Source organism: Episyrphus balteatus, chromosome 2 (assembly GCF_945859705.1).
Source record: "Episyrphus balteatus chromosome 2, idEpiBalt1.1, whole genome shotgun sequence".
Taxonomy (NCBI): Eukaryota; Metazoa; Arthropoda; class Insecta; order Diptera; family Syrphidae; genus Episyrphus; species Episyrphus balteatus.
In genome coordinates, this window is record NC_079135.1 from 69,469,976 (window position 1) to 69,497,915 (window position 27,940).

Consider the following 27,940-nt stretch of genomic DNA (forward strand, 5'->3'; position numbering starts at 1 on the left):
ATCGCTTTTATCTTTTGTAAAATGTGTCGCTTTATTTATGACGCGCAATGTATTTATTTATAAATTTATACGACCGTTTGATATACCAAATAATTTGGATCACTATACAAATAAAAAAAACTATCTATAACTTAACCTGCAAGGTGGTGTGACAATAATTGTATGTGAAATGAGTTCAGCTATAAGTTTGTAGAACAATTTTTTTTTAAATCATACTGTTTTGGATATATAAAAAAAAACATTTTTGTGACCTTTGACCCACTATAATGGGTCAAGCACACAAAGGAACTTTCAGGACATTTCACAGATTGTAGGTAAACCACCGCAATACCAACCTGTATACTAAAAAATCAGCCTGTTACGATTTTTTTCTTTCTTTGGCTTTTTTTTGTCTATTATTCCTGGGCTATTATTGAACAATTCATAAAAGTTTTTATCGTATCTGATGTTACGTTCATATGGAAAATTTAAAAAAAAACATCAAAATCGGAGATTATTATGAGGACTTCCGCGCGGAAATTAGCATAAACAGTTTAAAAACAGTCAACATAGCCTTTTCATTCTACACAAATATTCTGAATGTTATTGTTGAAACGAAAACTGCAATTACATTAACATGATCCTATCAGTTCGTCGTCGTTAGTCAAAATAGATTTTTAAAAAGTGCACCGTGGTGTATACGTATTTTTTTTATTGTTTTGTAAACTTGATCAGAATGCGTTCAATTAGCAAATCAGTTACAGTTGTCAAAATTGTCAATATACTGAAAAAAAACCTTACAAAGAGCCTTTTGAAAAATTAGAACTTCTTGAAAATACATAAAAATAAGGGCACCTGTATTTATTTAATCTAAAACTTACAATCAAAACCATGGGACTGTCGACGTTTTCTTATGTGGATCCCTTAGATAAAATAGTAAAGTGGGGGTTGTGGTTCCATTTGAGATCATGACCATCATCGGAAAAAGAAAACTTGAAAATGCATTGTTGAACAAAGAAACAAAAGAGGCTCAAAATTTTTAATAATTTGAACCACATGCAATACATATTACATATTTTTTTTATCGAAAGGACAAAAGAATTCATATTCAATAAAAACACGTCACATTTATTCATTTTATCCTTAAAAAACAATGCTTATGCACAAAATCTTATAAACTATTTAAAAACACACAAACTAAAAAGTAATATTTACAATCTTTTTAATGGCTTGGTTATCCAAAGTCAAACAAAATACTTTTCAAAGTATTATTTTGATAACTCTTAAATCTAGTTTTCTACACATAATATTTACATACACACAAATACATTATGCATCTGTGCACCATATTAAGCCCATCCACCAGAAGGTTGCCATCCTCCACCTCCTCCACCACCTCCGCCAGATGATTGCCATCCACCGCCACCTCCACTACCTCCTCCACCGCCTCCACCACCAAGTTTAATTATTTTTATAATTTTTGTTGAGCTACCACCACCACCGCCTCCCCCTCCTCCAGATGACCAACCACCACCGCCACCTCCTCCTGATGACCAACCGCCCCCTCCGCCACCACCTCCTGATGACCAGTCACTTCCGCCTCCACCTCCTCCTCCTCCGGAAGACCAGCCACCACCGCCACCTCCACTTCCACCGCCTCCACCACCAAGGGTTATTACTTTTACGATCTTGATGTCACCACCACCTCCTGAGCCGCCACCTCCTCCACCACCAGACCATCCGCCACCACCACCTCCTCCTCCGGATGACCAGTCACTTCCTCCGCCACCTCCACCTCCTGATGCCCAGTCTCCACCACCTCCTCCTCCTCCACCACCATCTTCCGAGATAATTTTGATTATTTGCACACTTCCCCCACTTGACCCCCCGCCACCTCCACCTCCTCCAGATGACCAACCCCCTCCTCCACCACCTCCTCCGCCTGACGACCATCCTCCTCCGCCTCCACCACCGCCACCTCCTCCTGATGACCATCCGCCTCCACCCGGCTTACCAGCCACGCTGGCAACTCCAAGGACCAGCAAACAAATAAAAGCCTATAAAAAAAAAACAAAACAAAACAAAAATCCGTAACCGTTAGTTCAAAGCGAAAATCACGTAATCCACCAAACGTACTTTCATATCCACAATATTTAACGTGTCTTGAACTCCAAACTCTCCTCCTTGGGATATACTAAATTTTTCCTTCGCAAGTAACCAACTGATGGCTTTTTGGGTATAATCCAATTCTTTTATACCTTTAACTGTGCAACCCGCAGACGGAAATCTTTGCAGCATAAAATTGGAGGTGGCCATGCTTTGGGGTGGTGGAAGGTTGCTGCCGGCAAACAACCAAGATAACTCTTCACTTCTGGTGTCTGTTATGATGACGCTAGAGATGGCTCTATACTCACATCATTAAAAGCATTACGATATTATGTTTATGTGTACATATAGCATTTATTTTTGTTGGTACATCGAAAATGAAAGTACATAAGTAACTCTTTTTCGTTGCTTTCCCAGATGTATGCCATCACTATAGCCTAGTGCCTATAGCCCTCTGCCACCCGTTAGTCGCGCGCCGTAACATCACCTGTAATCTTCATGATACTTAGACTCAGGTAATCAGACAGGCAGCGCACAGACACGATCGGAGGGTTTGTGCCTGCCTGCCGGATTGTTTGGACATAATCTATGAGGTTTCTGGAAGAGGAGAGTCTGTAATATTGTTGTTCACCCATATTCAAATAGACTCACTCACACGGCAATGATTCAGGCTTCAGTAGATTAACCTCGCAAAATTGCAACAAACAACAACTGGCACACAATCGGATGTGCATCATAATACACTGCGAAAAAAAAATTACATTTCTGAAAGTCTATTTATGTTTGTGAAGAAAAATAAGATTTAAGTAAAGCATCCAGATATTGATTTTTCAGCCAAAAATTTCCCATGTGACATTTTTGTTATTATTTCCAAAACGGTCAGCAATTTGAAAATCTTTTAAATATCTTCGAGACCTTATTGTTTTTATCAAACATTCAGGAAATTGTAAGCCATCATAACAAATTCGATTTTAGAAGAACTAGATGATTTGGAAGTAGATGGATATATCATAGACTGGATAGTATTCCTACTTAAGAATCGTTAGGCGTTACAACCAAGGTCAAATATATGTTGATTGTGATAAAGGTACTTTTGGTAAAAAAAAAACGGAGCTACCAATAGAAATTGAATTGTGTGAATCGATAGTATGATGCTCAACACTCAAATCAAATGAGCGAATTGAAGAGCTGTAAGAAAGGCACAACGGGCACTTCGTTCCTAACCAACTGATGAACTTAGCGTCATCTTACGCCTTTAACTTCTTAAATTCCATATAAAATTCTTAGTTTTAGTGGCTCAGGAAATCATATTGCTGGACAACCAAACCTTACGGCCACACCTGTCACAGCAACCTATTTATCAGTCTTTCTTCCTTCAAACTATGCTATTCACTTGCAGAGACTATTGAAATTCAACTCATAAAGTTTCTAATAAGGTTATACTCCATTCCAAGAAGGAAGACCCACAAAATTTTGGCGTTGGAACGGGTACTTTTTTCCAAAGGCTTGAATATAAGGCTTGTCTAATTAGTGCAAAAGTTATAGAGTGCTAAACATTGTCTAGTTTAATTTGTTTTTGGTGGTGGAAAATCAGGTTGTAATTTGTCTTACTCCCAAAATTTTTTGTGCGGTAAAAAATTAATTTAATAATGGATAATAACACTCATCAAGGTATATAAATTAATATTTAACAATATAAATTTTTTTGTTTTGTTGAGTCTTGTTTTTATAAGTGATTTTAAAAGTGTTGGTAAAAAAAAAAATTTTTTTGACTTTAAGTAAGATTTTCTTAGCTCGGCAAAAATCCTTGTATCAAACCCTCCTAGTGGGTGCCGGGCGGTAATGATCACCACAGTTTTTATCTTGTTCGTTTTTGGCAAGATGGGGATCAGCTAAGGTAAGGTTGCATAGCTGTGTTGTTCCTTAACTCCTCAATAGTTAAACAACCAGAAATGCAATTTTACCATCGATACAAGGTTCCTAATTTTCAGTGGTGGGGTGAGCGCTATCATAATCCGTGCCGAAGAAATGGAAGGCTGGGGGACAAACCAGTCGCGAACGAGCTCTTTCGGACGCCTTGGCAGGGTCCGTCATATATTTTTGCCTTGCCCCGGTAATCGGCTCTGCCGGGGTTGACCTTTCCTTTCCGACCTACTCGTGGGACTCAAATTTTTTATAAATCAAATTCAAATATGGACAGAAAAGACAAAACAGACGCTACTACATCCTCCGATATGGAGGATGAACTTTTGGCCTCGAGCCAGGAAACAATCGTCGATTGTTCAGTTAATGCTGGAGGCACTAGCATTTCTGAGCAATCTTCAAAAATTGGAAATACAGGTGGTACCAGCCATAGTACCCCTGTGTTTCGACCCGTACCAAACCCAATAAAGCCTTCGGGTAGCAAAGCCAGCCAAAGCGATGCTACCCATCGTAAGAAACGAACAGCGAGTTCCCATCGTAGAGCGGATTTCAAGAGGGCTTCCTTCATTCTTGGCAAGATTGCTAAAAATGAGGAAGCTGGAACTCCCCACGAGAACGATGCCGCTGACAAAATCAAATATGGGAAGATTGTTGAAGAGTACAACAATCTTCTCATTGAGCCAAAAAAGACCGTCAAGAGAAATAGGTCTCGTGAGGAAGCTAATCCTCCTCAGAAGAGATCTAAAACCGGCGGCACTACTAAGAAAACACCACCTCAGGGAGCGGCGCAATCGCGCACTTTAAGTGAGATTGTCAGAGACGATCTTCAAGTGGCGATTGTAGATGAGCTCTCCACTGACAACAGAGCTCTGACGTCAGTGTGGAACTCCATCGAGGCTAAGCTCTCTGAGATGGTGTTCCTTTATACCCTAACAGCAACTGAGGGACCCTACCCGAGTTTTGACTCTGGTGAGATGCTCAGGGGATACAGGGTAATCAAGTGCGAGGATGAGTTTTCTAGGGGTTTCCTTAGTAAAAGTATTGCTGAGATCAGCAATAAATGGGATGGCTTGAAGCTCAAGCTTATCCCAGCTAAGGAAATACCTAGACAACCGCTTGCTCGCATTTGGCTGCCCCTCATGAGTATCAAGCCAAGTGGACCGGAACTGATTCGTAGTCTTCAGAGGTTAAACCCGCTGATTCCGATGCATGACTGGGTAGTCATTAAGACTGAGGAACCGCAAAAGAACAGCGCGTCTTATCTTCTGAGGATCTGCGAAGTCAGCCGTGGGGCTCTCGATAAAGCCGATTATAAGCTTCGTTTTGGCATTAGGAATGTCAAAATTAAGGTTCTGCAGAGTCAGGAAATGGACCCTAACCTGGTTGAGGATATCGTTGAGGTTGACGATGTCTCCAAAAAGGCTGGGACCTCCGGCAAGGTGCCGGTAACTGACTGTGCAGGATCTTTCACGAATTAAAAACATGCTGCGCGTCATTCAGGTTAATCTGAAGCACTCGAAATGTGCCTCAGATAACCTGAGAGTTTTCCTAAGGGAGGAAAACTTCGATGTGGGCATGATCCAAGAACCCTGGGTAAATGGCCTTCAAGTGAGAGGCCTCCGAGACAGCCAATATGACCTTTTTTATAAGCCCGTCAGTTCGAACCAAGGTAAGCCAAGAACATGTATTTTAGCTAAAAAACACTTAAAAGCTTTTTTGTGTCCCAATTTTAGCACCTCTGATTTAACAGTTATTAAATTAGAGGGTTCAAATACCGACAGCTTACTTTTGGCCTCGGCGTACATGGCACATGACCAGCAGTCACCGCCGGATGAGGTACGCAGACTGACATCTGAAGCCAATACATCAAAGACTAGCCTACTCATTGGGTGTGACGCAAATGCGCGGCATACACTATGGGGTAGTTCAGAAATCAACGAACGAGGTGAGTCATTATTTGATTATATTATTGAAAATAACCTAATTATTTGCAATAGAGGTACTACTCCAACCTTCACTTTCCCGAGTTCGGGTAACTATGAAGGGTGGGAGGATGTACTGGATCTTACTCTCATAAATAATTGCTCCGATTTGCAGGTTGAAAATTGGAGAGTTTCGCCCTTAAAATCTTTTTCAGATCATAGTTGGATCCTCTTCCAACTTAATTTTGAAACCAAAATCCCAACCCCCTATAGAAATCCCAAAAGAATTGACTGGAAGAAATTCAGTCAAATTTTTAGCGCAAAGCTACGCAGCATACCTAATCTGAGTACAGATACGGTTGCGGATCTTGAGTCAAATGTTTTGAACTTTGAAAGATCGATGATCACTGTCTTCAAGGCTTCGTGCCCGGTAAGACATAGTAGCAAAACTTTTCCTCCTTGGTGGAATGAAGACTTGTCTAATTTAAGGAAAATGACTAGAACAATCTTCAACATCTGCCATAAACACAAATTCTATCAACCCTATAAGGACTGTTTAAGAGTCTATAAGCATACTATAGCATCATCCAAAAGAGAAAGCTGGGAGGAATACTGCCATTCCATTGAAGATATAAAGGACTCCGCCAGGCTTAGCAAAGTTCTATCGAGGGAACATACCAATCCCTCATTCCTTAAAAAGCCTGACGGATCCTGGACTATATCTCCAGCTGAGTCCCTGGAACTACTGATGACTACTCATTTTCCGGGGTGTGAAGACAATACCTCTGAAGTGAACATAAATCCCACTTTGCTGTCAGTTACGGCAGAACAAGTTAACTCCCTGATAACAAGAGAAAATATAGCCTGGGCTATTAGCACCTTCTCTCCATATAAGTCTCCAGGCCCTGATGGTATTCTGCCTATCATGCTACAAAAGCAGCAAGAGATAGCAGTTACGTGGCTTGAAAAAATCTTTAAAGGCTGCCTTCTTCTTAACCATGTGCCCAAGTCGTGGAGACAAGTAAGCGTGGTTTTCATTCCCAAAGTGGGAAAAAGAGGGCATGAATCCGCGAAGGATTTCCGGCCAATCAGTTTAACATCTTTTCTACTCAAAACCTTGGAGAGAATTCTTGAAACCCATATTAGAGAGATCTTTAAAAGATGTCCTTTGGAGAGTTCGCAGCATGCTTACATGAGGGGCAAATCTACGGAAACAGCCCTCCATGAAGTCGTTCGAACAATTGAGAACTCGATCCATTTTAAAGAATATACCCTAGCTACCTTCTTAGATGTAGAAGGAGCTTTTAACAATGTCCTAACCGAATCTATTCTCGAGGCCCTAGTGACTTTTGAAGTAGAAGACTACATCAGAAGTTGGATTATTTCAATGCTAAAAGAGAGAAGAATTCAAGCAAGTTTAGGAAATTCACACTGTTATAAATGCGTCAACAGGGGTACGCCTCAGGGTGGCGTTCTTTCCCCCCTTTTATGGCTCCTTGTTATGAACAATATCCTCGTGAAGCTTGAGAGAAGTGGAGTGAAGGCAGTGGCATATGCGGATGATCTGGTTGTACTTGTATCAGGAAAATTTTTACCCGTGATCAGTGAGATCACTGACACGGCTTTGAGAAGAGTTAGCAACTGGGCTACAAGCTGTGGCCTAGGAGTTAATCAAAGTAAAACGGAACTGATGCTTTTTACAACTAAAACCAAAATCCCTGCCTTCCCTCTACCTCAGCTTAACGGCCAAATCTTATCACTTTCTTCTAGCGCAAAATATTTAGGTGTAATTTTGGACACTAAACTGAGCTGGAAGCTAAATATAGAAGAGCGGGTTAAGAAAGCGAGCATTGCTTTCTATGCCTGCAGTAAAACCTTTGGGAAAAAATGGGGCCTTAAATCAAAAATGATTCTATGGACTTACACAGCGGTTGTAAGACCCATTCTTACCTACGGCGCCATTGTTTGGTGGCCTGCTCTAAGTAAAGCATACAACATCAACAAACTTAAGAAAATCCAGAGAACGGCAAGCGTAGGGACGACTGGAGCCCTCCGGTCGTGCCCCACTGAGGCTCTAAACGTTCTCTTGCACCTTTTACCCATAGACCTTCATGTCAAATACCAGGTGTCTTGTAGCGTATTAAGGCTAAAAGAAACCGGCTGTTGGAAGGTAAAACCTTTTGGTCATAGTGACATAACTAATTTAGTACCATCAGATATGTTTCTGACCCCTACCGACTATCACACTCCTACCTTGAACACTGTAAGGAATTGTAAGGTCAGCTTCCCGTTGAGGACAGACTGGGAAGATGGAATTGTGACGAGAGACTTCGACACTTGTATTTTCACTGATGGCTCAAAAATGGACTGTGGGGTCGGTGCGGGTGTCTATCATGAATCCCTTAATATTTCAAAATCCTTTCGACTTCCAAATTTTGCAAGCGTGTTTCAAGCAGAATTACTCGCAATTAGGGAAGCTTGCAAAGTACTAAGAATAAATTTAAATCAAACCCAGAATGTAGCTATACTAACAGATAGTCAGGCAGCTATAAAAGCAATCTCTTCAGTCATGACATCATCCAAACTGGTTCAGCAGTGCAGAGAGCAACTCTCAATACTGAGCGAAAGCCTCACAATCACTCTAGTCTGGATCCCAGGACATAGTGGTTTTGAGGGCAACGAAAAGGCAGATGAACTGGCCAGGCAAGGATCGGCCCTTCATGAGTCGCTAGCAGAAGCAGTTAACATTCCAATAGGAGTCATGAAGGGCAATATCTTCTCAAACTATTTAAAAAAAGCAAATAATAGGTGGCATAGTTTAGATAGCTGCGTCATATCTAGGAAAATATGGCCCACTTATAATAAATCCAAAACCAATGATTTAATCTCCAGACCCAGAAAAGATATTAGCAGAATCGTTGCGGTGTGTACAGGACATTGGCCGATAGGGGAACATGCAGCAAAGTTGGGTATACCACACAATACTTGCTGTCGCAGCTGTTTGGACCAGCAAGAAAAAGAAACGGTCTTCCATTTTCTATGCCAATGTCCGGCCCTCGCTAGATATAGAGCACTTTCTCTGGGGAGTGAATTCTTTAATGACATAGATAACATATCAGAATCAAAGATCAAAGACTTGATCTCGTTCTTCAACTCAACAAAGTGGATTTAGGAGTTCCTAAACACTTGTCTTTCCTCTTAAAATCAATCTAAATTCTATCTTCTAATAAATCCATCATAGGTTCCATGAGTTTTGGTATCAAAACGGCGCATTCTGCGCTAATTGGGTCATCAAGCTCGTTTGCTTTGACCGCCATCTCTACCTACCTACCTAAGATTTTCTTTTTTACACCTAAAAGGCTCTCTGGGGTTTTTATGGTTTTATACTCAGGAAAGTGTCCTCTAATGGAATCAAGAAAAAAATCTTGTTTGAATATTCAAATTATAGTGTTTTATTATCTATACTATTACACTGGTCAACAAAATTTAACTTTTTTTTTGCCACAAGAACCAAAATATACTTTTCTAGTATTTTTTGGGGTGCTGAACCCGAATCTGAAGTCAGAAAAATTTGATTAGCCTCCGTTTTTAAAATATTACCGTTAGAAAATGTCAAAAAACGTAATTTTGGCTGTTTTCGAGATTCTGTTTTTATATGCGGTAATTCATTACAAACAAATTTGTAACGGTTATTATAAGAACAGATATTCTTCTTTCAAAAACTGTTTAAATTTTCCCGATATCTCTTTTATTGCTCGAGATATCTTAAGTTTCATTTAATAAGCCAAAGAGAAACTAAACTTAATCTAAAGTTCAAGTCACTGGTCACAGAATTTTTGCCACAAGAACCAAAATATACTTTTCTCAAGGTTTTCGAGCTGCTAAACTCAAATCTGCCATCGGAAAAATTCTATTAGCCTCCGTTCTTGAAATATAACCGTTATAAAAAAAACCTTTTTTTTCATTTTATAACGGTAATATTTCAAGAACGAAGGCTAATAGAATTTTTCTGACTGTGGATTCGAGTTCAGCAACCCAAAAACCTTCAGAAAAGTATATTTTGGTTCTTGTGGCAAAAAAAGTTTAATTTGGTTGGCCAGTGTTGTTTTTGATTCAAAGACCGCTGATTAAATTTTAAATATCTCGGGCAATAAAAGAGATATCGGGAAAATTTAAACAGTTTTTGAAAGAAGAATATCTGTTCTTATAATAACCGTTACAAATTTGTTTGTAATGAATTACCGCATATAAAAACAGAACCTCGAAAACAGCCAAAATTACGTTTTTTGACATTTTCTAACGGTAATATTTTAAAAACGAAGGCCAATCAAAGTTTTCTGACTTCAGATTCGGATTCAGCATTCCAAAAAATACTAGAAAAGTATATTTTGGTTCTTGTGGCAAAAACCTTGTTGACCAGTGTTATTAGTTCTATTTTACATAAATTAAAATTATTTAAAAGAAAAGAAAAAATAATAATAAAAAGAAAATCCTAAAAAAAAAGGTTCGCTGCTCAACTCTTTTAATTAAATAAAAATGAATTTCCTGGCTTAAACGTTTCGATTTATCTGGTTTTCATGTTTAATTCATAGATTTGGGTGTAAATAGACGTCTTAATGCAACTTTGCATAGTTTCAGTCACTAAAACACAAGATATTAGAAATGCCGATTTTTCCATACATTCGTCCCACTGTGTGGCAGTGGCGTAGTACGCATTACTATTTTTTTTTGGGGGTCTCTGATGTATCATTCGTTGGTCTCTAAGATTATTCAAGTAAATTTTTTTGGAGCTCTAAGATAATAGGTATAAAAACTTTCCTTCAAAAAAGCTATTTACTTTGTTTTTTTTTTTTTAGATGAAATAAATATGTAGTTGGCTACATTAAACTGCAGAATATAATTTGTCTCTCTTGTGTCCGAAGTGATTCATTTTAAACACCTTAACTTTTTGCTTCGTTCATGTGTAAAATGTTGCCTCCTGTGCAGGGCCCTCTATTCGGGGCCCTGGGACTTGACGGGGGCCCAGGGGCAGTGCCCCAATGGTGTGTACGCCTCTGTGAGCGTACGCCCCTGTGACTACCTATACACATAGGTAGTCTCGCTCTCTTTATTAGAAGCTCTAAATGGTTCAATGAATAGGAAGAACAAATCTCAAAGATTCATTGGATGTGTTCACGCACACGAATCAGCTGTTCTTCAAATCTCCCATAAGATACACGAGAATCCAAAAATTTTTAGGATACCTTTGGATTTTTTTGCTTGTGAACACATGTTTACGATCAGGTACGATTTTATATGGGATTACAACAACACAAAGGTATCCGGATACCCTTTGATCGGTACGTGAACGCACCCATTGTGGTATCACAACGGACCAATCATGGTCTTAGTGTATCAGCTCTCCTGCTGATAGCCACGTTAACCTAACCTTAACATAGCCGCAGCTCACTTTGGAAAAGAAACTCATCTTCAAGGTTACCAATATGCTGCCGTATTCTTGGTACAGATTCTTGAGGTTCGTGATAGATTTATGAGGGGTTTTTTTTTAATAATTTTGCGAGTGCACATAAATGGTGGCAGCTTGCTAAGCGTAGGTGCTATTGGTTTAAGAAGATTTTTGGTTAAGGCCCTAATCCATAATGGATTGTAGCGCAGTCTTAAGTAAAGCTAAGACACGTTGAAATATTTTAATAAAGTACATAAGTTAAAAAAAGGGACATTATTTATGAACCAGATCGAACAGCTTCGGTTTCGATGATTTTATTTTGACGCAGCAGGTTATGTATGTTAAAAACGTTTTCATCTATATGGAAGCTTTTTACAGCCGAACCTATACCGCAACCACAGCCAAATAATAGAATTATAATATAATTCACACTCAGTTTAAAGGAACAAAAATCAAATGGATTGTCAAAATCAAAAAATAACGCGATATGGAAATTTTTTACTGAATCACGCATTGCTTTTCGATAATGATCTTAATACGAATATGTACAAAGTGTGCATTGCATCTGTGTCCTTTTCATTTTTATTTTTTCTGAAGCTTTGAAAACTTTCAAACCCTGTCTTTCTACTCACATATCACTGATCTATCAGTTTGCTTTCTTTTCAGTGTACAATATTGTTTTTAGAGACCTCGAATAGATAGAGGATCATTAGAGAGAAGCAAGATGTGCAGAAACACCACCGTTTTCTGCACAAATAGTTATGAAATCCAAGTGAATCTTCAGGTTTTTGGTTGATGATAACTACGACCGACACCGACGAAGACGCGGCCAAACGACCGACGACATGGCCAAACATAACAGAAAAAAAAAAAAAAAAAAACTGATGCTTATGTCGGCTGAAAGTGCTTCCGCGGTATGTATGGTATGGTTAATAGTTTTGTATTGGAAAATATATTTTGTATAAACGAAAGACCATTGAAAAGATTTTTACAAGAAATTCAGAGGGGAACCTATGCTATAAACAAACGAACAAAATACAAATAGATTTATGAATTTACTGTGAGAAAAACCACCAGTTACCTACTCGTATATTTAATAGAAAAGTTGCCATTATGGGATTGTTTCTTTTACTGGATTTGTGGTTTTCTTTTATTATTTGTTTAAGTAAATTTCATAGTGATGTATAGTCGCGTGTATATTTACTACATTAACTTAATTGAGTCGCGAATTAAGATGATTGATGAGATTGTATCTATATAGGAGGGGCAGATGAGCTTGTGAGATAATAATATCATTTCCTTAATCAATTGCTAATTGTTGGGTTGGTCCATCATAATGGTGCATAGAGGCTGGAATATGATTCGCTATAGACTATGTGAATATCGTTGTAGTAACTGATTATAATGTTGCAACTTAAGTGGTCACTTAAACTTTATGTAGTCGGAAAACTGATGCTTTGGTACAGAATTGATTTTATGAATAATAATCGGATACTGTTATACATTGTTGAAGTAAGTTCTAAGACCTTTGGTGTTTTGTGAAACATCGCATCCTTTCCCTAGCGATGCACAATAACATCTAAGAACTTTCCGTAAAGAGTCCTTGGGTTAGAAGACTGAAGATCAATGTAATAGTTAAAGTAGATTAACCAAAGAAAACAGAAGCATATTAATGGCGTTAACTTGCGAAAACGTTTCGAAAAAATTCGAGGATTCCATAATTCTTGTAACTTGCTACAGTAACATGGTATTCATATCAGAGGCACACTACACCGTAGGTGTTACGAATGGTACTGATCCTGAACTAATTAGAAATATTCCGTTCAGAGCTATAAAGATTCCGGGGCAAGCAAAGTACCTATATCCTATATCCCAACAAAAACATAACAATTAAAAGAAAATAGCCAAGTTCTCCTGCGTTAAAATTATGAGGGTAAAGAAAGTACTGAGATGTAAAAGTGTACCAAGTTCTAAACTTTTCTTTTAAAATTGTATCAGTTAAATTTTTATTGTTCTCTTGACAATTTTTCTCTTAGTTACCGATTTTTTAAGGTATTTGAAAAATTGCCAAGTCAACAATCAAAATTTAACTGATACAAATTTAGAACCAAACTTTAGAACTTGGTACACTAACATCTGTATCGCCCTAGCAGAAGAGTTTCTTGGAAACGGGTATACTTTTTAACAAGAAAACTCTGCCAACTTTTGTGATCAAATAAAATTAAGTCTCACCTTTTTGTTCCTATAGTAAAAATTGCCTAAAATTGTAAGCGTATTTATGCAATTTTAATTGAATACGAAAATATAAACAAAAAAAAACTTCAAATTGTGTTTTGTTTTTAAATTGCAAGAACATATTTTTAAGTGGTTTTGGCCTTAGAACAAAAAATTCTATTTAATTTCTTTTACCTATTGAATTTTTACCGATTTATTTAAAAAATAAAATGGTATTCCATTAAGAGCCGATTTTTCCATCTTCTAATAAACAGTCCGTTAACTGTTCGACGAATAAATTTATTAGGCTCATAAACAATCGGATAACAACATTGAATTTTTCAATCAAAAATAATTTATTCTACAGAATAACAAAAAAAAAATTGTCAAATTAAATAATATTCAAAACTAAACGTCTTTTTTATTTATAATTGTTTTTGTTTTCTTGTGTTCCTCTGTATTCTTTGTCAAAATTATTTCAAAGCAGCTTTGACAATTGACACAGTATTTTTATTGATATTATTCCTTAGAATAATTTTTATTCGTCTCTGAAAGAAGCAGATAGTTTTATTCATAGGAATAAGCTATATCTGCCTGTTGAAAAAATGATTTTTTCTCTATCAGGAGAATAAGTACTAACTGACTGTTTAACTGACTGTTGAAAAATTGGCCCTAAGAGCCAATTTTTCAATCTTCTAATAAACAGTCAGTTAACTGTTCGACGAATAAAGTTATTAGGCTCATAAACAGTCAGATAAAAACATTGAATTTTTCAATCAAGAATAATTTATTCTACAGAATAACAAAAAAAATTGTCAAATTCAAAAATATTTAAAATTAAACGTCATTTTTATTCATGATTGTTTTTGTTTTCTTGTGTTCCACTGTATTTTTTTTTTTTAAATTCTTTCAAAACAGCTTTGACAACTGACACAATATTTTTGTTGAGATTATTCCTTAGAATAATTTTTATTCGTCTCCGAAAGAAGCAGATAGTTTTATTCTTAGGAATAAGCTATATCTGCTTGTTGAAAAATTGATTTTTTCTCTATCCTTAGGAATAAGTACTAACTGACTGTTTAACTGACTATTGAAAAATTGGCCCTAAGAGTCGATTTTTCAATCTTCTAATAAACAGTTATTAGTCTAATAAACAATCAGATAACAGCATTGAATTTTTCAATAAAGAAAAATCTATTCTACAGAATAACAAAAGAAAATGTCAAATTCAAAAATACCTATTAAAAATTAAACGTCATTTTTATTCATACCTAATTTTTTTTTGTTTTTTTTTTTTTGTGTTCCGCTGTATTTTTATCGATATTGGGAACGTTCAGGAAATATTAGGGACTAGATATTTAGGCAACGTCATTTTCCGAACGAAAATTTGAGCAAATTGACTAAATTAGTTTGGAAGTTTGGATACGCCATTATTGTCAAATTTCGAAATTTACTTGAAAATTTTACAGAGCGCCAGGGGCAGACACCAAATTTCAATTCACTTTAATATTAGTTACAACCGATAATGCACTTTTCAGTCGTTTTTCATACAAATAGATTTAATTCTGTTACCGTAATTCTATAATTGAAAATAATCAGCTGTCATGTTGACAAAAAAAACTTTCCTAAATATTTAGGTAAAATTTTCTTGCCTAACTTTCCAGTCAGCTTTCCAATAAAATTACCTAAGTTGGAAGAATTTTTTAGACAGCTGACCAATCAGAGACCAAGAAATTACCTAAATATTTAGTCCCTAACGTTTCTGAACCTGCCCATTTTCTTCAAAACAGCTTTGACAATTGACACAATATTTTTGTTGAGATTATTCCTTAGAATAATTTTTATTCGTTTGTGAAGAAGCAGATAGTTTCATTCCTCTATTAAATATTTATTAAAGCTACATATATCTGACTGTTGAAAATTTGATTTTTTTCTCTATCTGGAGAATAAGTACCTACTAACTGACTGTTTAACTGACTATTGAAAATTGGCCCTAAAATGAAAAATCAAATTTCCAAAAAAATTTAAATATTATTTAAAAAATCCATAAAAAAATTTGAACTAAAAAGTTTATGTAGGTACAAAAATAAAATTTGAAATCGGTTAACGAAAAAGTTAGAAATCATGCAGACGTTTTTAAGATTGGTTCCGTTAGTAACAGTTCAATTTTTTATTTCATAAGGAGAATCTAATTTGCGATGTATTATATTTCAAAATCTTTAAAGCCGTTTATTAAAAAAACGACTTTTTCTTTTTTGGTCATAGGTATGATAAGTACCTGCCGATAATTTTTTTCCGAAATAAATTTCAATTCCCTCTCTAGATAATCTCCAAAAAACCTTACCTAAAAAAAAACTTAATGAACCAATTCTTCGCCCAGCACTTTTGCAACCTCTTTACTGAGGGAAAAAAGGCAACGTAAAATGTAATATGTTCAATGTTGATTTAATGTTGAAGAAACTAACATAAAACATCTTTAAATTAAAATTGACACAACGTAAGAAATTTTTTTATTTTTGTCGGACTTTCATTCCGAAAAAAGAGTATGTGTACACATGTACACGCGACTGAAGTTATACTTCTCATTCAGTATTATGTAAATTAATTTTATTTGATAATTTTAATTTCTATTATGAAGTAAATAATCCACACTTAGTTTTTTTTACATTTTTATCAAGTGAACAATAAATTAATTCTTTCATCCTCCTTGCGTCCATGTAGTTTTCAATTTATTCTGTGAAATTTACTCATGTTGTGCGGTTCAGAACGTACGGTTGATGGTTAACGAAAGTAAATGAATTGCGCATAAAATGTGCGATATGGTAATTTTATGAGAATTGTGTGTGCTTCAGCACAAGAAGTAGCAACATGGAACTTGCTCATTTGAATTCCGGTATAATCCGGTTTTTCGACTTTTTTCAAAATTCCGAGAAAATCGCGTTTGAAAGTTGGGGTAATTTTTTTTTTTTCGAAAAATCCCCGAATCTTTGAACGCTCCTGGAAGCTAAACCGCTTGAGAGCAATTTTTGGGAGCGATGCCAAATGATAGCTTGTGTCATGGGCCTACGCTTTGCACATTATCAGATTTTAAAAAAATCGCCTTCCATGTTAAACCACCACATCATGCCTTTTTTTTCAGAATCGTGCCTATTTCTTTTTAATTTTAAGTTCTCCCGGTTTGAGAACGCTTGGACCTACAGGGATGGGAGTTGTACCCAAATGTAGGTTAGAGTCCCTGCTACCTTTTGGCATCAAAAATTTTATTTTCATTTACTTCAAAATTCCGCGATATAGGCGTTGGAAGTTGAGGCGCGAAAAAACTTCTGGGAGCTGAACGCTTTGATCTAGAGACAGGGGAGTGGTGCCATATGAAAGCTTATATTCTCAGATACCCGATAGTGGTATAATCCGGTTTTTGTTTTTTTTTTTTCAAAATTCCGAGAAAATCGCCTTTGAAAGTTGGGGTAAAATTTTTTTTCGAAAAATCCCCGAATCTTTGAACGCTCCTAGAAGCTAAACCACTTGAGAGCAATTTTTGGGAGTGATGCCAAATGATAGCTTGTGTCATGGGCCTACGCTTTGCACATTATCAGATTTAAAAAAAAATCGCCTTCCATGTTAAACCGCCACATCATGCCTATTTTATCAGAATCGTGCCTAATTTTTTTTTTACTTTTAAGTTCTCCCGGTTTGAGAACGCGTGGACCTACAGGGATGGGAGTTGTACCCAAATGTAGGTTAGAGTCTCCTCTAAATTTTGGCATCAAAAAATTTTTTTTCATTTTCTTCAAAATTCCGCGATATAGGCGTTCGAACGCTTGGATCTAGAGACAGGGGAGTGGTGCCATATGAAAGCTTATATTCTAAGCTACCCGATAGTGGTATAATCCGGTTTTTCGATTTTTTTTCAAAATTCCGAGAAAATCGTCTTTGAAAGTTGAGGTAAAATTTTGTTTCGAAAAATCCCCGAATCTTTGAACGCTCCTGGAAGCTAAACCGTTTGAGAGCAATTTTTGGGAGTGATGCCAAATGATAGCTTGTGTCATGGGCCTACGCTTTGCACATTGTCAGACTTTTAAAAAATCGCCTTCCATGTTAAACCGCCACATCATGCCTATTTTTTCAGAATCGTGCGTATTTTTTTTTTTACTTTTAAGTTCTCCCGGTTTGAGAACGCGTAGACCTACAGGGATGAGAGTTGTACCCAAATGTATGTTAGAGTCCCCGCTACCTTTTGGCATCAAAACATTTTTTTCCATTTTCTTCAAAATTCCGAGATATAGGCGTTGGAAGTTGGGGCGCTCACTTTCAGCTCAGCTCAAATGAGCTGAGCTATGGTACCTAGCTCAAAAGTGAGCTAGCTCAAATTTGAGCTGAGCTGTGAGCTGAGCTGAAATGTGAGCTTTTTGCAACCCTGGCAACTTGCCACATGGAAATTACCACATGCAACTTGTCACATGCAACTTCCCACTAGAACTTGCCACACGCAGCTTGCCACATGCAACTTGCCACACTCAACTTGCCACATACAACTTGCCACATGCACATGAAACATGTAACTTGCAACGTGTTGTGTGTTTTATGTTTGCCGTACTGCGGCGTACTGCATTTTTAAATACTAAAGTACTGCCTACTCTAAAGGTGAAACGACAGCCCTGCTACCCAGGGTGATCGCGTCATAATCCCTTTGACATTCTTGTCAAAAAGTAAATTTTCATACTCACCCTCCCATAAGAAGTATAACTTCAAAAATAGTTGAATCAACGTGGTTTTCGTTGATTTTAAGCAACGGCGTATAAAGGGAGGGGTCACGGGGTCAAGAACTCAAAACTAAAACAAGAAATTGTTATGTGCTACTAAATTCTTTTAAGTACGATGATTTTCAAAATGTAGAAGTTTTAGAACATGAACGAAAATGAAAAGTGAACAAATTTTCGGTATTCAAACCAACTATTTACCGATATTTGGAGATGTGGTCATATTTTTAGCGACCACTATGCTGGATTAGGATTATTTTGTTTCGTTCGATGATGTAAGGCATTGATAGGCTACAAGTTAAGCTGTGTTGTAGAGTTTTGTATGGATTTAAAATCTAAATAATTTTTTTAGTTTTGAATATAAGCAACCTTGTCTAAAGGCAAATTAAATATTTAAGCAAGCTTAGGTCACTTAAAATAACCTTCGAAAATCAATTTATGTTTTATATTTTAAACCGCTGATAAATACCTGAAAGCTGACGAAATCAGAGCCGAATATTGTAAAATCCTAAGTAGGAAGTGATCTAAAGAATTTCTTTAATTAATATTGCCGTTTGAACTAGCATAATTTTGTTTAATATCTTCTGTTTCGCTAAAAATATTTTTTGTCTTTACTATTTTGACAGAAGTATTTGAATCCTGTAACCCCCTCGTCCTAAAGGAAATACAAATTCGCGTACAATTTTATGCATTTTCAAATGCATTTTTTTTTTTTTTTGCGAAACTTTGCGATTCGTTTGCCTGAGGTTAGGAAGACAATTATTTCGAAAGTTACCAGTGTTATTTAATAAAAATGATTTTTATTTTAACTTGTAAAATAATTCTGGACTAGCGAAAAACAATGCAGAGTTGTTTAAAGGCAAATTTATTAAATCGAAGGACTTGTACATTACTAGGGATCGGGTTTCCATGCATGGGAACATCTTGGAAGCATGGCAACGAATTATGTATACGAATTAGGAGATTTCCTTTAAAATGGCAATCAATTGTTAGTGCATATTTTTGCATTTTTTATGCATTTATTTGCATTTTTTTTTGCATATTTTGACATATTTTGGAAATAAATGCATGTTTTTTGTGCATATTTTCGCAAAAATTGGCAAAAATAACGAAATAACACGCTTGAAATTTTTGACTAAAAGTGACTGAAAGTCAATTGAAAAAAAGTCAAAAACGTAAGCAAATGCTGTGCAAAACTGAAAAGCCAATGTTTTCCAAACTCCTAAAAAACACGATCAAATGATAAATTGGATTATTTAAGAGTAAATTTTCTGCAATTTTATTTATTTTTTTTTTTTTTTAAGAAAACCCCAATCTTTCCAAAAAATTACATCTTTGAACTCGGAAACGGTTTCGTATATAGATTTCATAAGAGTTATGTAAAATCTTTTTATAATTTTAAAGAAATATTGATATTTTACAAATTCATGTGGCCTTAAATGCATATTTATAGTGCATATTTTCTATTTTTAAGCGCATATTTTTCGTTTTTAAGTGCATGAAAATCCTATCCCTATACATTACACTGTATTTTATGGACAGGATGGTCTTAATTGGTCAGACTTAAGGCTAAAACCTAAACAAAAGCAAACGAATCACACAACGTTTTTGATTTTTAGAACTCTTCGGAACTGTTCGATTCGAAATGCAAAACGAAGAAACTTTAATATTTTTAATTCAAATAGCACATTTTCAAGTTCATGCCTACTATAAAAACTTTTGTAAACAAAAATTTGGCATGACCCCCCCAAGAAGAAATCCTGTATACGCCCTTGATTTTAAGTTGTTTTATCCCTCAGTGTTCACGATGTTGAACATGTCAGATTTTCGATATCGGTACTTTAATTGATATTGACAGTACAAAACACAGGTAACTTATGTAAAGATGCTTCGATTATCAAAAAACGATTTAACAATTCTGAGAGCTAGGTGGCGCTACGACCATTACCTTATATTATTATCCAGACTCTGATGACTATCGGCGGTGCACCGTTTATCATCCAATCCTCAAGAGCGACTTTATTTTAGAATTATCCTCAAAGGAAGGGAATGAAAACAATCAAACATGACATTACGATGATAGAAAACACAAGCCTTCAAGGTTTTTGGTTTAAGTCTTTGCGATATCTTTTTCACTGCCCGAGATATCTTGGGATGAAATAAGTGTGTTTGACCCAATAAAATAACGTTTTATCTCGAAGATACCTATGATAAGCCATGGCACCAAAAAAAAAGTTTAAGTTTGTAAATGTCACCCCCCGATTTGTGATGAGTTTTTCTAAGATCTCAAGCTTACTCAAATCGCCATAAAGAGTTGCTGACGATTTAAGCTATATCACATAGGGCTTTTTTGTCGCTGAAATTTTGGTGGCTCTAGATTTGAAATTAGCTGGTCAATTACGAGAATTGTTTCACTGTCAAGGTTGTAGTAAAAGTTCCAAAAGTTCCGATTCCGATTAAACTGTTGCTGGTCTAGGTTCACACAGTGTGTAATATCTTACTTGTTTTGAAATTGAGTTGTGACATTCCCCTTAAAGTTTTCTCAATATAAAAGATTTGTAAAACATTGTTTTATGTTTTTGTAAAAAAAAAAGTAGGTACAAAATGAAACGGCATAAATTAAATTGCTTATAAACATAACTATTATTTATTTTTAATTGAAATTCATTATTGACAACATATACGAGGGTAGTTTAACCAAGATCAAAAAAATAATTTAACCAATTCAGTAAGCGGATCTAGCAGGAGCGGGAACGGAAATTACTTTTACTGGAGCGGGAACTTCTTGAGTCCTAACAATTGTAACTGGTTGAACAGCTAGTCCTTGTGTCTTTTCAACAACAACCTGAGAAACGCGACCTGCGCTGATTGCAACAAAGAACAAGGCAAATAGGATAAAGAACTGAAAATATACAAATAAAAATATCGAATGTTAAAATAGATTTAAGAATGTTGGATTTTTAGAAATTCTTTACCTTCATGATGTTTCTCTTATTGTTTGATTAACAAAGATCGACTGATGATGGTTAGGACTTATGATCTTCTTTTTATACAAAACCAAAAATATGGTTATCATTCCGTCAAATATTGATTTAAAACGCGATCTCTCACAAAACACGATTTATTCTTTATAACGATTATAATCGTATTATAATAATTTATTATTATTGTTCTCAAAGAATATGGTACTTAGATGATTCATGAAATATACTCGTAAATAAATTGAAAGACTTAAACTAAAATTTTTGATAATTCAATAACAAGGTGATATTGCATCAGCAAATCAGTTTTGTATAATTTACATTGTAGGGGGAAGTGGTCACCCTTCGTACAGTTTTTACTTATTTATTTTTAGTTATTTATTTACTCACTCCAGCTTCGCGAAAATGGACTTTATTTGTAATATGTATATTATTACACTTTACAAAAAAATTTGACACTTATAAGTCAAAGGCTTAAATAGTTATAGCCATTTTACTGGGATTAGATTTTTGTACGAATCCTCCCCACCCGTGGGGTACCTTCGTACAGCACATGGGGTACATTCGTACAGGATATTTAAAACGTTAATTTGACTAACTTTTGATTTGTCAAATGCCAAATTTGAGTTTTAAAATATTTAATTACTTATTAATTTATTAATTAATTGAACTTGACTCAGAAAAAAACAAAAACAAATAAAAAACTTAATTTTTCGCGATTCGACGATTCTGAAACAAATTATCATTTACATATATAAAAATACCAACCTTAATTTACTATAGAATGCGAAAAACTTATTATAGAGGTTTTAATTTCATTTCAATAAAACTGTAACTCCGTGTTTTGATTGTTATCTGCTCAAGAAAATTTACTGGCGGGCATACGTATGCGTTTGCGTACGAATGTGCCCCATGTTTGACTGTACGAATGCTCCCCAAGCTGTACATAATGCAGAAAAATCGATTTTTGAAAAAATGTACAGAGATTTTGCAATATTTATAATTAAAACACAAATTTAACACTTTAAACAACAATTCTTCATTACTGTTTAGCCAAAAACATACTTAACTTAAACACAACATGACATCAAATGTACATAAAAAAATTACTCAGAGCACTAAAAAACACTAAAAGTCCTGTGGCGGCCGAATCCGTTGCACTTAGGATTCAAAATTTATCTAGCAGCTCGGCGCCTACTATGTCTATGCACACTAGTCAGCACGTGTTTGAATACCGTTTAGTTTTTGTTTTAAGCTCACTGTACGAAGGGTGACCGTGTACGAAGGGTGACCACTTCCCCCTACACATGTCAACTCCAAAAGTACATTGAACTGAAAAGTCTGATATGAAAATTTGTAATATAAAGACCTTATGCGGTTTTTATTTTAGATATGGTCACCTTTTATGTACTTTTAATTTGAACTTACCCTTTTTTTGTCCGTGGGCATGGAAATCTTTCTTCAGTTATAAAATGAACTCCTGAAAAGTTCCTACATATGTATGCATTTAATTTTTTTTATCTAAAAAAGCAATAAGGCTTCTTTCGCGAAGTTTGACTAATTTTCAAAACTTCGTTTGAGTTTCACAATACCTATAAATTGTGTAAAAAATAAACAATCAAAATTTACAGTGCAATATTAATCGATTTGGAGTCCCCGCACAGTACAGACTTTCTATCGGCCGATAGTTTGGTCGGGTTGGGCTCCTAGTGTGCGCATAGGCAGGCGATTAAATAGTCGGCTGGGTAAGAGCCCCCGCACACTAAAAACTTTCTATCGGCCGACAGTTTAGTCGGTCTCTTAATCAGAATGAATATGTATGAGAATGCGCACACTACAACGATTAAGTATCGGCCGATCAAAAAGTTTGTTTGATCGAAAAAAAAGTTTGTTTTGCTACACAATTGCCTTCAAACTAAAATATTTCCTAGCGACCCGACTTTTTAGCCGGCTGCCTGTGTGCACACTAGGAACCCAACCCGACTAAACTATCGGCCGATAGAAAGTCTGTAGTGTGCGGGGGCTCTTACAGTAAAATATTCATCGAGTTTACAAACTGAATTATTTCAGACCATAATGGGTTAATATAGAAATGCTTTTATAATCAAATATATCATATAACTTTTTTCGTTGTTTAAGGACCAATTTCTATAAAAAAAAAATCAGTTTTCTGTTTTAGAATGTCATATACACCTGTTTTTGATAGTTTTTGGTAAGTATTTTGTTGATAAAAATTTATATTCTTGTGTTGAATTCTAATAAAAAATAAACACAAAAACAGACAAAATTATGTATGTAAAACTACATTTTTTATTCAGAGTCCAAATAATACAGGCCTATTATTTTAATCTATAAAGAAGAAAAAAACTTAAATTTAATGCTGTTTAAAATAAAAAACTGAAATTCATATTTTCCACCACCATGATTTTGATCCATAATCACACATAGGTACAATTTAAAAAAGAAAATACAGTAGTCCCTCGATAATGTGAATTACCGATAATGCGAATTTCTCTAAAATGTGAAGCGCCAAAAATTATCATTGTCATCTCTATAATGTGAACTACGAAAATTTTTATACTCTGTAATGTAAATTTCTTTTGTAAAAGCTTGCGTGTTTTTCTAGTTCGGGCACGCAATTGTCTTTATAGGCCTGGATAAGGGACAACAGTTGTTTGTCTAGACATATCTTAAGAAATATTGAATGCAGCTGCTTTAATAAAGAATTGATTCTACCGATTTTAATGATTTTTTGTTGATGTTTTGAAACGCATACCTACTTGTATTTTACTTATTAATTTTTTCTGATATTTTTTTCAATAAATGCTTCAAAACATTATTTTGGGTTATATTTATTGGTTATAAAGATTGTTTTGATCAGTTCAATGAGAATTGGAAAACGTTCCAGTAATGTGAATCCCCCTAAAATCCGAAAACGCCTTGTTTTAATTAGTTCACATTATCGAGGTATTACTGTACTACAGCTGACCAAAATTCTGGTTCCAAAATTCTAATTTGTATTTATTTACTAGCTGGCTCGGTGGACTTCGTTTCACCTTTTCTAGTATTTATCTCCAATTTTTGAATCTGTAGTGTGTGAAGCTTTTCAAATATCAACAGAAATCGGGTCTAAATAACAAATCTAATACGTAAATAAAACTCTCGTGTCGAGGTGTTTCTTATCAACCTCCTCCGAAACAGCTGAACCGATTTTTACGAAATTTGTGTGCATATCGGGAAGGTCTGAGGATCGGCCAACATCTAATTTTTAAAAGATGGTAAGGGTGGTCCAAACAAATTTTTGTTTATCTTGTTTTGAACGAATTTTATGAACAAAAAATTAACTTTTTAGGAAATTTTACGTATTTGGTATTTGATCGAAGCCCAGTGTATGTTTAACCAAAATGTGAGTATGCAGTTTTAAAGCATAATACGTTCTAATAATCCCTTGAAAACAATAAAAGGCCGTGATTTAAAGCTACCAGGCTTTTGAATTTGTTAATAAAACACATAAGGCTATAAAACTGCATACTCAAATTTCGGTTATACCTACTTCCACTCCCAAAATTTCGTCTGGGCTATATTATTTGTTTTTGCACAAAACCAATACCAAAAATCACATTTCACATTCGCTTTTCCATTGGATACCAAAGAACTCCAATCATCAAAACTGACCAAATTGTCCTCACATATTATTTTTCATACACTTCTCTCCTCATGAATCTACTAAACACACTCCAACTACCAACCGCAATAACAAAATCCGTCATATTTCTTCAAAAATTAAACCCTAAAAAATACACGTCAAGTTGCGATGAGAACTATGCATTGAATCAAGCTGCCTGAATCAGCTGCAATTATTTGTATAAAACACAACACAAAATGTGATTTATTTGATATCAAAATAATACAACATTTAATATTTTTCGACAGAAAAAAAAACAAAAAACATACAAAAAATTTATCACAATAATAAAACACTTTATTTTTCATAAACAAATTGCGGTTAAAAAAAATTGGTTTATCTTAGAATGTTTAAAATATGAAGTAACATGCATTTTTCAATATTGAATAATAACAGAACTAAAAAAAATGTTTTTCCATAAATTAAAAAATAAATTGTTCCAGACCACCCTAACCATTTAAGTGTATGAAAAATAGATATTGACCTACCGGATGTGAGTTCAAAATTTCATAAAAATCGATCCAGCCGTTTCGGAGGAGTAACAACAAACACTTTTGCTTTTTAAAAAATACAGTTCTTTTTTCAAAATTCTGCATTTTAAAATTTGGTTTTTCAAAAAATAATTGAAAAAATAAATGCTATTATTATTTTATTTGTTCCTATCATATGCACTTACTAAGCAACAATACAGTAATGTTATTCAACTTTAGTACTTTTTTTATTTGAATAAAAACAATAACAAAATCGTAAAAAAAATAAATCGTGTTTTAGAAAAAGAAAGTTTGAAACAATATGTACCTACTGATTGATATACAAATTTTTGGTTTGCTATAAAAAGAGGATAATCGGGCTGTATCATCATCAGTTGATCTTTCTTATTCAAGCATATCATCAATATGAAGATAACATTTTAAAGGATATCACAAATATATGTAATTAATTTTTGTTAACTCTATTTATACTTTTTTGACGTGATAACGTCTTATAAATCGATGAACCATGGCAGCCACCACAAAAAAGTGACGCCATTTTCTAACGTTACACTCTCGCGGCAAAAATTTCAATTAAAAATTAAAAATAAACTATTAGAAATACAAAAATCTTCTATAGCTTATTTGGAAGATAATAACCTAAAGCTTAATCCAAATGAAGGATTTTTTTAAAATTCCGTCATTTAATTGGGTAAACAGGGGTAAAACGGAAAGATGAAATTTGGGCTAAAATCGAAACGCAAAGTTGTAGAGAGTTGATTTTTTTTGTTATAGATAAATGAGACTAATTTAAGAATAACTGCATTTAAGAAAAAATTCTAAAAAATGTTTAAACTAAGCTATAACGTTTTGTTTGAACGTTGTACACGTGTTGGGGCTATGACAAAATGATGATATATACCCTTCCCATTTTTTTCCCAACACTCTGCGTTTCGAAATATGAATTTTTGAAAAACACCTTTTTTTCTATGGGTATTTTTGGGTGGTTTTTGATTTTTAGCTTTTTTTTTGGAGAGTTCAAAAAATCTCAAACTCCTAGGTTTTGGCCTTATGTATACATGTGCAAAAAATTGGAATCTTTTAGTGAGTTTAAACTGAATAACGGAAGAAACAAGTTTTAAAAAAACACGTTTTTTACCGTTTTTTAACCGATTTTCATCGTTTTTTATTTTTATCTTTTTTTCTTTAATAGATAGAGTAATAAAGTAATAAAGTAATGATAGACCATGACCACGGCTAAATGTGTGCGAAGTTTCAATCATTTTCGTAAACACAATTTTACGGTAAAATAAAATTTTAGAATTCAACAGGTTATAACTTTTGACCAAGAGCAGAAAAGTTAAATAAAATTTTAGAATTCAACAGGTTATAACTTTTGACCAAGAGCAGATACAAATTTTATTAAACTTTTATGAGCATCCTGTACAATTACCTTTCATTTGGTATATCACACATAACGGTAAACTAACTACAAGCTACACAATGTTAAATCAAGATACTTGCGAAAAACCTAAAAACACCAGTGGAGATCTGTTGCCCCCCGAACAGCCACCAGTGTGGGAAGTACCGTAATCTCAGTCTGGAAATTCGACATGGTTGACTTTAAAAAATTCTAACTTCTCTTGTAGGCATCTTTGAAATGAGATTGATACGTCATATGAAAGGTGAAATAATAATTGATTCCATAGCGTGAGAACATAAAAATAAATGTTTTTTTTTTTATTTTTAATGAAATTTGATCGAGTTCAAAAAATTCTAGCTCTTTTTGTAGATGTCTCATAGACCTGATCAAAATATATTATTTTGAGATAAGACAATAAGCTTTCAGATGATGAGATAAAAATTCATGTTTTTTTTTTTGCTTTTTTCGATGAAAATGATTGTTTTCAATAAATTATTTTTATACTTTTTGTGCATTGTAAAAATTTAAACATGGTTTTATTCTTAAGAAGAAATACTTTAAAAGTTTAAATTTAAAATTGCATAATTTTTTTGTAAGCTTTTAACATAAAAAAATTAATATAGTGAGAAAATAAAAAATGTATTTTTTTAGCTTTTTCTTGTAAATTATGATTGTTTGAAATAAGTAAACGCTTCAATTGACTCATTTTAAACAAAAGCACACAACCTGTTTTCTGACGACGTTATCACGTTAAATCATCGTCCGTAAACCGGCTTTACAGTCAGCCTCTTTTTTTTAATATTTTCAGTTTCTATTTTTACTATTTGCCCTCTTCTTTGTTGCAGTCAGCGCAAGTGGCATAGCTGCTCCCGTTAGACAAGTCAAATCAGTTCCGGCTCCTAGGAGACCTCCAGCTCCTGCACCATCCTATTATAGGCCATCAGGCTAAATTAACCTTTAAAATGGTTTAAAAATGGATTTTATTATACAAAAAAATGTACTTTTAAATTTATCAGCATTCTATGCATTTTAAT

At 34.7% G+C, this 27,940-nt stretch overlaps 1 protein-coding gene across 1 annotated transcript; it reads right to left on the reverse strand.

Annotated features, from left to right (window-relative positions):
• Positions 1 to 1,328: 1,328 nt before the first annotated feature.
• LOC129909507 (uncharacterized) lies at positions 1,329 to 2,295 on the reverse strand. The gene is made up of 2 exons (XM_055986583.1): positions 2,116 to 2,295; positions 1,329 to 2,036 (listed from the first exon to the last, which is right to left on the reverse strand). Exons 1-2 carry the CDS (start codon positions 2,293 to 2,295, stop codon positions 1,329 to 1,331), a joined length of 888 nt encoding a protein of 295 aa, XP_055842558.1.
• Positions 2,296 to 27,940: the final 25,645 nt, after the last annotated feature.